Genomic DNA, 12,513 nt, shown 5'->3' with positions numbered 1-12,513 from the left:
GCACTGTCTGTGAGGGAGTTTTTAGCCAGTAAACAAATAACGGTATTGAAACACCCTCCGTACTCACCTGACCTGGCCCCCCATGACTTCTTTCTTTACCTGAAGATGCAGGAAATACTGAAAGGAAGATATTTTGATGACATTCGGGACACCAAGGGTAATATGACAACAGCTCTGATGGCCATTCCAGAAAGAGTTCCAAAATTGCTTTGAAGGGTGGACTAGGCACTGGCATTGGTGCATAGCTTCCCAAGGGGAGTACTTCGAAGGTGACCCTAGTGATATTCAGTAATGAAGTATGTAGCACTTTTTCTAGAATGAGTCTGCAAACTTAATTGTTGGAACTTGTATACTTTCCCATAAATGGCTGCTGCTGACAGAGGCCTGGAAAGTGGCAGCATTGAGGTCCTAGGTCTGGCTTTATTAGGGGACAAACCAGGAGGAGTCACCCATGTTCCAGATGGGAACACTGAGATGCATTCTGGGAGAAGCCAGTTGGGGCCGCAGCCGAGGTTAATACAGAGGATAGCGCTTCAAGGGCATGGGAGTGAAGGCGGGCTGGGAGTTGGAAACCCAGTTGCTATGCCTGTCTTAGCCCTGACCTTGCTCCTGAGCAGTGCTATTTCTCATCAGCCTCTGTTCCCTCTGGGGGTCGCAGGGCCAGGCCGAGATGGGGCTGCTGGCGTCACTGGGCACAGCATTGCGTTCCCGCAGCCCTCCTTTCTCTAGTTCCTTGGGTCCATGCGGGAAACCTGGTCACCCTTCACCCACCTAGCTTGGTCCCATGGGGGGGCTTATTACTGGCTGTCTTGCCATCTGACTCAAGGTAATAAATCTCTGCCCCAGGGAGAGCACAACTGCCACCATTCTGAGTGTGAGTGTATAAAAGCAGAAAGGTTCTGGGAGCCATAAGGCTTCGGTGGATCCCAGAGAGCCGGGACCCAGGGGAAGCATGGATGGATGGAGCAGAATGCCTCGCTGGGGACTCCTGCTGGTGCTCTGGGGCTCCTGCACCTTCAGTTGCCCCACCGACACTGGTGCCTTCAGAAGGTAACTCTAACTCGGGCAAAGGAAAGTGGCAGGGGTGCAGGGCTCCCACTTTCCTAACACTCCTGACTCTCAGATATGTGATGTCACCCAGTCCTCATGACCAGCTGAGCATGGAGGTATGGTCCCATTCAGAGAGGTCAGGTGACTCCCCCAATAGTGGCACTAATCAGGCTTGAAAGCCACGTCTTTGGACCCCTGCCCAGAGCTTTTGCGTCCTGCATAGCTTACCATGCTAGGCACTGTGGAGGAACTCAGAGGTGATTAAGATATTCTCCATGCCTTCGAGGAGCTCATCACCTAATTATTAAGAAGGATGTGGTATGGTTGAGTCTACTAGGGCAGAAACATGATATAGTACATAAACGTAAGGCTACTAGAGCTGAATTGTCTTGGTTTAAATTCTGCTCCACTAACAGAACTAACTAGCTCTGGAACCAGGGATAAGTTACTTAACTTCTCCAGGTCTCGGTTTACCATTTTTAAAACAGGGGTAATAACAGGACCTACTTCACTAGAGCTTCTTTGAAGATTTAGTGCGATAACACTAGTAAAAGCATGGTGCCAGCACTCTGTCAAAACCTAGGTGTCATAGTACTACAGGGTGGGTAGTCACAAATGTCAAAAGAAAGGCTTAAGGCAGCCCAAAGGAGGGAGGAGAAAGACCTAACTCACATCTATATGTGGTGCCAGGCCCTACGGGAACAAGCAATGCATTAAGGCTGCAGAGGGGAGGGCAGGGAGGGACAGGGTCCCATGGAGAAAGGGGTTTCTGTTTAAGGGTGCAGATGAACCAGAAGACCTATAGGTCAGAAGGCAGGTTTAACTAACAGTAATAGTTGCTAAGCCTGTAAAATGCTTAAAGTTTCACAGGATCTTTTCACATATCTCATCTCAAATCATCCTTCCAACAGTCCTATTTTACAAATGACACCGAGGCTCAGGGAGGTCACATGTAGAGACTAAGCCTCAACATACACTGGGCCTTTTGTTTCCAAAGCCTCTTCCCCTGCTCCAAGACTCCCAGGAGAGTAACTGTTGGCTTGGCAGTGTGGGTTGAGAAGCTGGGGGCATCCCAGCTGCACATGCCTGCGTGCAGCCCCACTCCCAGAGTAAGGGCAGAGCAAGGTAAACCATTCTCCCTTGTTGTCTTCAAAAATAGAAGAGTGGGATGGAGCCAGGAGTGGAGAGGGAGTCAGGATTCTGAAACACAGCTATAAGGATTTTGCTACCTGCTATGGGCAGAGAGAACATCATGTCAGACACTTTGGGAGATATGAACACAGGACCCCATTTTCAAGGTGTCTTCACGGTCTTTTATATACACAGTTATATTTATTGAGCAATGGACAGCTCGTTTAATTTGCACAGTGATTCTCTGAGGTAGGTACTACAATTAAGCCTGTTTTAAAGAGTTCAGGAGGCCTCAGACAAAGCCCAGTAAGGTTAGCTAAGTTGCTCAGAATCACACAGGGAGTAAGGGATTCAAGCATGTTCCCACCACCATGCCCTCACGGCCAGACATCACCACCTCTGTGAGCATTCCGCTGTGCAGTGCTGGCTGTGAGCACCCAGAGAACATGAAGCAAGAGCCTAAGCAAAGCTGAGGCCAGTGTGAACTGGAGTTCGTGAGCAAGCGTCCTGGTGGTGGTGGTGCATGCTGGGCTTCGAAGGATGAAAGACTTGGGGAGGGGGGGGAAGAAAAGGACTTTCTGAAAGGAGAATGATAAAAGCAAAGGCCCATAGTAGATGCTGTTCAGAGTAAATAATGGAAAATGCACTGTCTTTGGAATCTGCTTCTCCATTTTCACATCTGTAAAATGGGAATAATAAAATTACCCCCCCCATGGGATGACTGAGAATCGAATAAGATCATAATTGCAAAACTACTTTTTCAATAGTGAACTGTGATATGAATACGACAAGTCACGCCCATTAAAATATTACACTGACAGACATGAAATATGACTTCCATATGAAATATAAAAGTGTATTCATATTTATGGGTATAATGGGGTACATAGAATGGAGGGGTGTGAGAAGGAAAGGAGAGTACAAGTACAGGATGCCTGGCAGCTGAGAAGAAAGAGGGATTCTCCATAAACTGCACTGCAGTCCTGGGACCCTCCCCACACCAACAGCTAGAGACATCTTCCTCCAGGCTTCGGCACAAAGCCTTCACGTCAGAGTACAAGAACGCTATGGGAAATAGGGCCAGACACCCTACTTTGAGTCCCTGATCCATCACTTCTGAGTCACCTCACCATCACTTCTGTGAACCTCCGTTTCCTCATCATAAAGTGAGTACAATGCTAGTTTGCCATGCTGTCATGAGGGTTACATGGGGGCATGGCAACTCAGTATGCAGTGAGTTTCCCCAATTCCTAATTCTGCCTCCCAAAGGTGGTAGGAAGGTGTCAGGACAAGAAGCCAAGGGACTTGGGATTAGGCTCAGGAAGGCACATCTTTCCAAGGACAGGGTGCACAGGCACTCTCGGGATACTGGCCTCTCTCCCTGCCCCACCCAGTTCAGTTGGTCCACTCCACCCCACAGCCCTGGTTGGGTGCCTGCCCCAGGGAATCCCGGAGCCCCGTAGGCTGCTTCAGGCCTCTGCTGCCATCTTCAGTCCTCATGTGGCACTGCCTCCTCCTGTCCAGCTAGCCTTGAGGGGGCACTCCCAGCTTTCTTCTCATTAGAGGGGGTATCATTGAATGTTTCCTCCTCTGTCCTCTCCCCGATGGAGCTCTTTGAAGACAGTGATGACCTTTATCTGTATATCTTTATATCTCTAGTCTCCAGTTTGGTGCAGGCACAGAAGAGGTGTTCAACATGTGATTATGGAATGGATGAATTAATCAATCAATGAATGAACAGATGGCCTTGCAGTGATCAAAATTAGACGACAGGAGGAAGGTAGTTGAGGGTTATTTAATACCCGCACAGGTGACTCACAGAGATTTGTGAATTCCCCTGCAGAAGTCTAAGGGCACAGGAGTGATTCTTAGGTGCCAAGGTTACCGCTTGTGATCCTACATGCTCCAGGGACTCTACCATTATTATAGGGGAATACAGGAGCTCTTCTCTTTTTCCTTTCTTCACCCTCGGCCAGAATCTTCCTCAAGAAAATGCCCTCAGTCCGGGAAAGCCTGAAGGAGCGCGGTGTGGATGTGGCCAGGTTCGGGACTGAGGGGAGCCAGTTTCCCAAGAGACTTTTCTTCAGCAACAGCACCTCCCCTGTGGTCCTCACCAACTACCTGGATGTGAGTGCCCAGCTCTTGCTCCTCCAGTCTCCTTTCTCTCTCAGGCCTAAGGCTTACTTTGCTCTTTCCACCTGACTGAGTTGCTGAGGAGCACAAAGCACCCTACCAAATTCCCATTTTACGGCTGAAAAGCCTGAGGCACAGAGACCAGAAAAGAGCCCAAAGGAGAGTTAGGCTTGGAACTTGGGGATCCAGGCTCTTGGCTTCAAGCCCAGGTGTCCCTGGTAGGTGGGCAGGAGATGTGTGTGACCTCAAATGCAGGTTTCTGTGACCAGGCTCAGCACAGCTTGACTGCTTACTGAGTCATTGGTTCCTCAAGGGGTGGGGGAAACTTCCTGCTTCGTTTTCAGTATTTTTATTTTGCCCTCTTGTCTCACTCCCTGGAAGTCATTAAGACAGTGCTAAGCTTCCCATCTGGGGCCCTGCTGGAAAATGGAAACCCACAGAGGCTGTATGATGATCTGCCTAATCTCACCCCTAGTGTCAAGGCTGGTATCACGCAAGACCCCCAAGGCCCAGGGCTCCCCAAGCCCCACCAGCCTCCTCTTTCTTTCACCCCTACAGACCCAGTACTATGGCGAGATTGGCATTGGCACTCCACCCCAGACCTTCAAAGTCATTTTTGACACGGGATCAGCCAACCTCTGGGTGCCCTCCACCAAGTGCAGCCCTCTCTACACAGCTTGTGGTGAGCCCCAGGACTGTGGTGCCTCTCCCCAAGCCCACTGCCTGCCATGCTTGGGCAGTCCTGCCTCACGCCAGCCAAATCCCTCCTACTGCCATTTGACCGGTTTCCTCTCTGCCCCCTTGCTATTGCCCCTGAGAGGAGAAAGGGAAATGTCCCCCATTTTCCTGATGGCCGTCAAGGTAAAACAGCAAGCTGTGGGAGTCCCCAACCCACCCAGAATGCCATTTCTCACCCATCCTGAGGTTGAGGACTGAATTCTCAGACCCTCCAGGTATTTGGGCCCTTCAATCCCTATCCTTAATCAACAACCTCCATTGAGTGCTTACTGTGACCAGAATCTTCTCCCCACCTCAGTGTTAGAAATTACTTTAAAATGCTTCAAAATTCTTGGTATCGAGACAAAATTCTCAGAGATCTGAGCACATTAACAGGGATCCAATAAACATAGATTTTTGTTTTTTTTAAAGATTTTATTGGGGAAGGGGATCAGGACTTTATTGGGGGAATGGTGTGTATTTCCAGACTTTTTATTGGGCAACAGTAGTGTGTTTTTCCCAGGACTCATCAGCTCCATCAAGCTGTTGTCCTTTCAATCTTAGTGGCAGGGGGCGCAGCCCACGATCCCTTGCGGGAGTCCAATCTGCAACCTTGTGGTTGAAAGCCCACGCTCCAACCAACTGAGCCACCCGTCCGCCCCTAAACATAGTTTTTGATTGATGAAACATGTTTTTCCAAGCCTCTGACTGACCTCAGGGCCACCCTATCCATCCCTGCACCTAAGTCCTCCATCACACAGGACATCCCCCCATGCACCGGCCTCCAAGCCCCTTGCCTGGCCTCTCTTGGAGAGACTGAGCCTGTATCCCTCTGGCAGAGATCCACAGCCTCTATGACTCGTCAGAGTCCTCCAGCTACATGGAGAATGGGACGGAGTTCACCATCTACTATGGATCCGGGAGGGTCAAAGGCTTCCTGAGCGAGGACATGGTGACTGTAAGTGGGACTGCGCAGGTCATCTGAGCCCCTTCCCTTCTTGTCTCCAGACCTCTCCTACCACTCTAGGGCCCATACCTGGGGGAAGGTGTCATCCAGCCCACCTTGGAGCCTGAGGACGGGCTCTGCCTCTGGACAGAGCAAACCTGAATTTCCTGGCTCAACACTGGGTAATTTATGGAATATTTTGCATCTAACTCACAGGCCTCCAGTCAAATAACCTGCCCGAGGTCACCCAGCTCTGACTAGGCTCTTCAATAGATCCTAGACTGAAACTAATCAAAGTCAGGACCAGCAGTATTGTTTACATTGTGGTCAGGATCAGCTTTAGGGTCAGGCATAGGTTTTAAGGCCATAATTAAGGTTAGAGTTTAGGATTAGGGTCAGTGTCTGGTTTTCTTTTCCGTTTGGCCTGTTCTCTTCCCCATTCTAGGATTTTTCCAGCCTTTGCTCTGTCAGAGTTAGAGGAGAGCTACTCATGAAACCTGAGAGGAAATCAGTATGAGCCCTTACCCTTCTCCTTGTCTGTGAAATCAGGTGGAAAAGGAGTACAAAGGGCAGGCCTGGCTGTGCTGAAGAAACCTTTAGCCCATAATGGGGGTGGAGGACTAAGACCAAGTCCTCCCAAAGCGAAAGCTGGGTAGTTGGGGAGGGAGGGGGTATGGGAGCTCCTGGCATCATTTCTATGACTGCTTGGCAGTACCACCTTCTCAGTCTCTGCCCTTTTCAGTCGCTGTGCAACCCCAAGTCTCTCTGGACCCCACAACCGAGACGTGTATTAGGAGAGAGGACATGTGTGGGGTCTGATGAAATGGTCTTATCCCAAACTGCTACACCTTGGAGCACATGCATCCCTGGGGCCCCCATTGTGGAAGCTCAGACTAAACCCTGGCCAGTGGGCTTGGTTTCCTCTGGTCCTTCCTCCCACAGGTGGGCGGAATCACAGTGACACAGACATTTGGAGAGGTCACAGAGCTGCCCCTGATACCCTTCATGCTGGCCAAGTTTGATGGGGTTCTGGGCATGGGCTTCCCTGCACAGGCCGTTGGTGGTGTCACCCCCGTCTTTGACCACATCCTTTCCCAGAGGGTGCTAAAGGAGGATGTCTTCTCTGTCTACTATAGCAGGTGAGTCTGGGAATCCAGGGACTGAGTCAGAGGAGGGAAAAAAGGCAGGAGAGCTGAGAGAGTAAGAGGAGAGTTTGGACCAGGATTTTGATATGTTCATGATTAGGTGGTATTCAATCCATATCCAGAGCTGCACTATCCAGTATGGAAGCTACGACTTAAACTTAATTAAAATTAGACATTCAGTTCCTTAGTCACACTAGCCATATTTCAAGTGCTCAGCAACCACAGTGGCTAGTAGCTACCATATTGGATAGTACAGACTAGGGTTTCCAGGCGGGAATTCCCACCCGTTCTCAGGAATTTTTTTCACTTTCCCATTCCCAAACCCCAAGATATAAACTGTTTTCTGTTCTCCATGATGAATCATTTCCACAAAGTGACGGCCGATACTACTAACCACCTGAGGTCATGAGCCGATTTTCCCACCAACTTTTCTTGGGATTCAGGAATGGAAAAGCGAGAAAAAATTCCTGAGAACGGGCGGGAATTCCCGCCCGGAAACCCGAGGGATAAATAGGAAAAATGTGTAAGAGATACATTGTGAGTAGTATGTTTATTTCCCATTGTGGGTATTACTGGGTTCAAGAGCCGATTTTTCCGATTTCCCAACCAACTTTTCTCGGGATTCAAGAACGGGAAAGCAAAAAAATTCCTGAGACCGGGCGGGAATTCCCGCCTGGAAACCCTAGTAGAGACATAAAACATTTCCATCATTGTAGAAAGTTGTTACACAGCACTGCTCTAGAACAAGAGGAGAATGTGGGTGGGAGGCATTGCTGTGACCTGGGGACCTTCCCTGTGACAGCCAGGGCTCCTCTCACACAGCGACAGGTGATATCATTCATTCATTAATTCCTTCATTTATTTGTTTGTTTGTTGATTCAACAAATATTGGGCACTTATGTGCCAAGCACTGTGAGAGGTGCTGAGGGCACAACCATGAACATGATGTAGAAGACAGAGTCCTGCCCTCACAGAGCCTATAGTCTGGCAGGGAGGACAAGAAACATGACAACATGGTGAGCAACAGCAGGTAGCACAGGGCTGAAACCACAGGGGCTTTTCAACGCTAGGCTGAGTTTATGTACAATTCAGCCAGCCTTGGGGAAGCTGTTGGGTTTAGAAAGATGGTTATGAGCTGGAAACAAGGATTATAAGGGTAAAAACATGAGGCCAGTGGCAGTAAAGATGGAGGGGAGGAAAAATTCCCGAGAACGGGAGGGAATTCCCGCCCGGAAACCCTAGCAATAAATAGGAAAAATGTGTACGAGGTACACTTAAGAGAAATCTCAGAGGTAAAATGGAGGAGTGTCTGGTTTAGTGAGAGAAAGGGAGGCATTGGAAAAAGCTACCAACTGGCTCTGCACAGCCAGGCAGTCTTGGGAAGAGCTGGTTTAGAGGTGGAGTAAAGCCAGACAGCAAGCAGTTAAGAGGTGAGTACAGGCGTCAGGAAGTGAAAAGCAGATGTAGGCTGCTCTGAGAAATTCAACAGGGAAGGGAATGTCAGGTGGGGGTGCAGGCAGAGATGAAGAGAGAAGCAGAGAAAAGATGAGTGGGTGTTTTAAAATGCTAGAGGATGACTGAGCATGCTTGCAGGTGGAGGGAAGGCAATGGAAAATGAGAAATTGAAAATGTAGAAAAAGAGATAATGGAGGGCACAGGAGCCTGGAGGCCAGGGAAGGGAGGAGGATCCAGTAGTAGGAAGAAGGTGGGCTTTGCTGAGGAGCGAAAATCCAGAGAAATCTTGAAGTGTTGGCAGAGGGGTGGAGGGAAATTGTGCTAGCGCATGCACATGCATACTGAATTTGTAAAAATGCAATTAATTGCAATTGCACGAATCCCATGTGCATAGCTACACACCCAAGCACAGATGTGCATGTTCACATGCCTCCTGTTAGAAATGCTGGAAACCCCATCTCACACACACATTCTCACACACACACACACACACACACACACACACACACACACACACAAAACCAAGGCAGGCCTTGAGCCATAGGAGGTTCTGTGCACCATGGAGGAGAGGAAGTCAGTGGGGATCAGCTTCAGACTGGGCCCCAGGAGCCCTGGCTCCACTCCCCCAGTCACCCCACTCACTGCCTAGGTGACTTTAGGCAAGTGACTGCACCTCTTGTTGACTCCATTGCCTGAGGGGTAAGAAGAGTGCAAAATACCCACCCTGGCTGGTGAGGCTCTCCTGAAACAAAGGCTTCCTTTCTGCTGTCTCTTTCTCTGCAGAAATTCCAAGTAAGGAGATGAAACCCCACACATGGCCCTGACCCTCCAGAGCACCTGGCCCAGAATCAAACCCACTACCCACCCAAAACTCACCTCACAGGCTCAGGCTCCACTGGATGTTGACGTTCTCCGCCCCTCCTTCCTGGTCTCCTCATGTCTCCTGCCTGTCCCAACCCAACAGCTCCCGGGAGTCCCATGTACCTGCTTAACCCACAGCAACCCAAACACAAGTGAGGGTCGGGCCAGTTTGCATATTGTTTGCATTCTACTGGCTGTCCCGGTGCCAGTTCCTTCTCTGTGACCTCACTGGGAATGCTTTATGGGGTGCCACTGGACTATCCTGGAACCATTGCTGGTTGGGCTGGGGGCGGGGCAAGAAAGGTGAGGAAATGGCATGCACTGCGGCTTCCCAGCCTTCCTCTGCCCCACCCTGCAACTGGACACAACTTTCCTTGTTGCTGGGGCCTCGGAGTCTCCAAGAGCCTTTAATCTTTCCTTTAGGAATTCCCACTTGCTGGGGGGAGAGATTGTGCTGGGAGGCAGCGACCCCCAGTATTACCAAGGCAATTTCCACTACGTGAGCATCAGCAAGACTGGCTCCTGGCAGATCAAAATGAAAGGGTCAGAAATCCTCAACCGTCTGGACTCTCCAAAAATGCTGCTGCCGCTGGGGGCTGGGGTGGGGAAAGGGCAAGGTTACCATTCTTCCCTCTCTCCAATGCAGCCACTTCTTAAGGCACAGCCAACATTTGCTCTCTGCCTGCTCTCTCCAGGGATAGGGTACACTGAGCTGTGAGGGACAGAGGGGAGGGGGCCTGCTGAGAGGAGGTGGAGGGTCATCAAGCAAGTGCTGAGGGAGGGAGCAGCACCTTTCCTCCTTCACCTCCTGCCTTACCCATCCATCACTGCATCACTGGACCACCAGCATGGCCGCCCATCACCCACCTTACTCAGGAAAGCTGTGCAGCCTGGTGGTGCCCCATCAGCCTCTGTCTGTCTTTCTGACTGTGGCCTCTCCCAGGGTGTCTGTGAGGTCGGCCACCTTGCTCTGCGTGGAAGGCTGTATGGTGGTGGTGGATACTGGCGCCTCCTACATCTCGGGTCCCACCAGCTCCGTGAGGCTGCTCACGGAGACCCTAGGGGCCAAGGAGCTGAGCACAGATGAAGTAAGAAGCTGGAGGGGTGGTGCCAGGGCTGTGAGATTGCCACCTGGTCCAGGCCTCCAAATCACCCCAGACAGCATTAGGTCTCAAATGCAGCCACTTCAGGCCTTCACCTTCTCTCCTCTCACACTCTCTCCACATGTGGCTGGGTCCCCCTGGGTGAGGGGCGGAGGTGGGCCACAAGCACAGGGCTGTGTCTGCGAGGAGATCTCCCACACTGAAAGGGGCTCCCTTTCCCCTCCCCCCAGTATGTCGTGAACTGTAACCAGGTGCCCACACTCCCCGATATCTCTTTCCACCTCGGAGGCAGAGCCTACACACTCACCAGTGCGGACTACGTATTACAGGTGAGGCTCCAGTCTGCCCTTTGGCAACAGGCAGGAAGAGTGGGCAGGGGCCCTCGAAAAGGGACAAGTCATTGTGACAGATTACATACAAGCTAGCAGTTCTCAAATTTGGCTGTTAGAGTCACCTGGGAGTTTTTAAGAATCCCAATCGCAAGCCACATCCTCTACATATTAAGCCAGAACCTCTGGGGGTGGCACTTGGACATCAGTGTTTTCAAAACTCATCAGGTGATGCTAATATGCAGCCAAGTTTAGGAATCACTGTGCTAGGTTCCTTCTCTCCATTTGCTCATCAAATACTCCCAGTAATGCTGTACTCTCCTGTATTCTTATCCCCATTTTCTATGCAATAGACTTAGAGATGTTAAATAACTTGCCTAGGATCAGAAGCTCTACCAGACAGAAAGCTATGCCTGCTGCATTGTGTGCTAAGTGTCTAGCACAGTGCCTGCATCTAGGAGGGGTGCAATGCACGGGCTGAAAGGGCCAGGATGCAATGGAGGTGCAGTGTAGATGGGAGAGAGGAGGAGGGAAGTTGCTGAGGAGAGCTGCTGGAGTCAAGTAAAGTGAGGGTGGAATGGTAACATGTTGGGAAGAGGGAAAACCCTTGTGTTTCCTGCCAGGACCCCTACAGTGATGATGACCTGTGCACACTGGCCCTCCATGGTCTGGATGTCCCACCGCCCACTGGGCCTGTCTGGGTCCTAGGCGCCAGCTTCATTCGCAAGTTCTACACGGAATTTGATCGGCGTAACAATCGCATTGGCTTTGCCTTGGCCCACTGAGGCCCTCTGCTGCCCAGGTGGCCTAGAGCCCTCTCTGGGAACGCCCCTGCCTGTGTTTATGTCCTTGTGTGGGGCCACAGGGCATGAAGCTCCTCCTGGACGCTTGCCCTGCTCCAGCACCAGCTCCTCCCTGCTTTGAGGACAAACAGAATAAAGACTTCATGTTCACAGCCCTGTTGCACCTGGGTCCACTAGGGTTTGAAACAGAGGGAGGGGCAGCCACGTGATCATACGCACACAGGAATGTGGCACAAAATAACAAACACACTTACCTAATGTCTACAGGGCTCAAATGGAGTTGTTTACACATTCTTGGGTGGGAAGTTTGCAGAGAGCCAGCCCCTTGCCCCCTGCAACCTCTCAGAGACCAAAGCTAATGCTGTGACAGTAGGCTGTGGGTCAGAAAGATGCTCCCAGCTCATGGAAGCCAGCCCCAACCTCAGGCTCTGCACTCTGAGCTAGCCAGGCCTGCCTCTCCTGCACTGCAGACCCCCAGCCCCTGATCCCACCAAGCCACTTACACTGCAGTCCAAGGTATCATTACCTAAAAACGTAGAACACAAAGATCTGACTGATACTCCCTTTTCACATGTGGGGAAACTGAGGATCAGAGAATGGAAGGCATTTGGCTGAGATTGTTCAGTGGAGTGTGAAAAATCAAGACTAGAACCTAGCCCATCAGACTCAGGCCCTAGCGGCTTTCCACCTTTTCACCTGCAGGTACACCTCCATAGGGAGAGCCCCCCGCACCCTGGCACGGGGCCACATTCCCAAGCACACACTGTTCTCTCCATCTCACAGATTTGGGACAGGCTGAAGTTTCCTCCCACTCCCACCCCTTGGGCTATCTGCAGGGGA

At 50.8% G+C, this 12,513-nt stretch overlaps 1 protein-coding gene across 1 annotated transcript; it reads left to right on the top strand.

Moving 5' to 3' along the window:
* Nucleotides 1-917: 917 nt before the first annotated feature.
* Nucleotides 918-11,832, top strand: REN (renin). Its single transcript, XM_081025454.1, has 9 exons — nt 918-1,050; nt 4,158-4,308; nt 4,873-4,996; nt 5,871-5,989; nt 6,920-7,116; nt 9,862-9,981; nt 10,382-10,526; nt 10,772-10,870; nt 11,494-11,832. Exons 1-9 carry the CDS (start codon nt 953-955, stop codon nt 11,653-11,655), a joined length of 1,215 nt encoding a protein of 404 aa, XP_080881580.1. The 5' UTR covers nt 918-952; the 3' UTR covers nt 11,656-11,832.
* The last annotated feature ends 681 nt before the right edge of the window (nt 11,833-12,513 follow it).

Source organism: Rhinolophus hipposideros (assembly GCF_964194185.1).
Source record: "Rhinolophus hipposideros genome assembly, chromosome: 19".
NCBI lineage: Eukaryota > Metazoa > Chordata > Mammalia > Chiroptera > Rhinolophidae > Rhinolophus > Rhinolophus hipposideros.
Note: the sequence above shows the minus strand (reverse complement) of the source record. Positions and strands in the feature narration are given on the sequence as shown.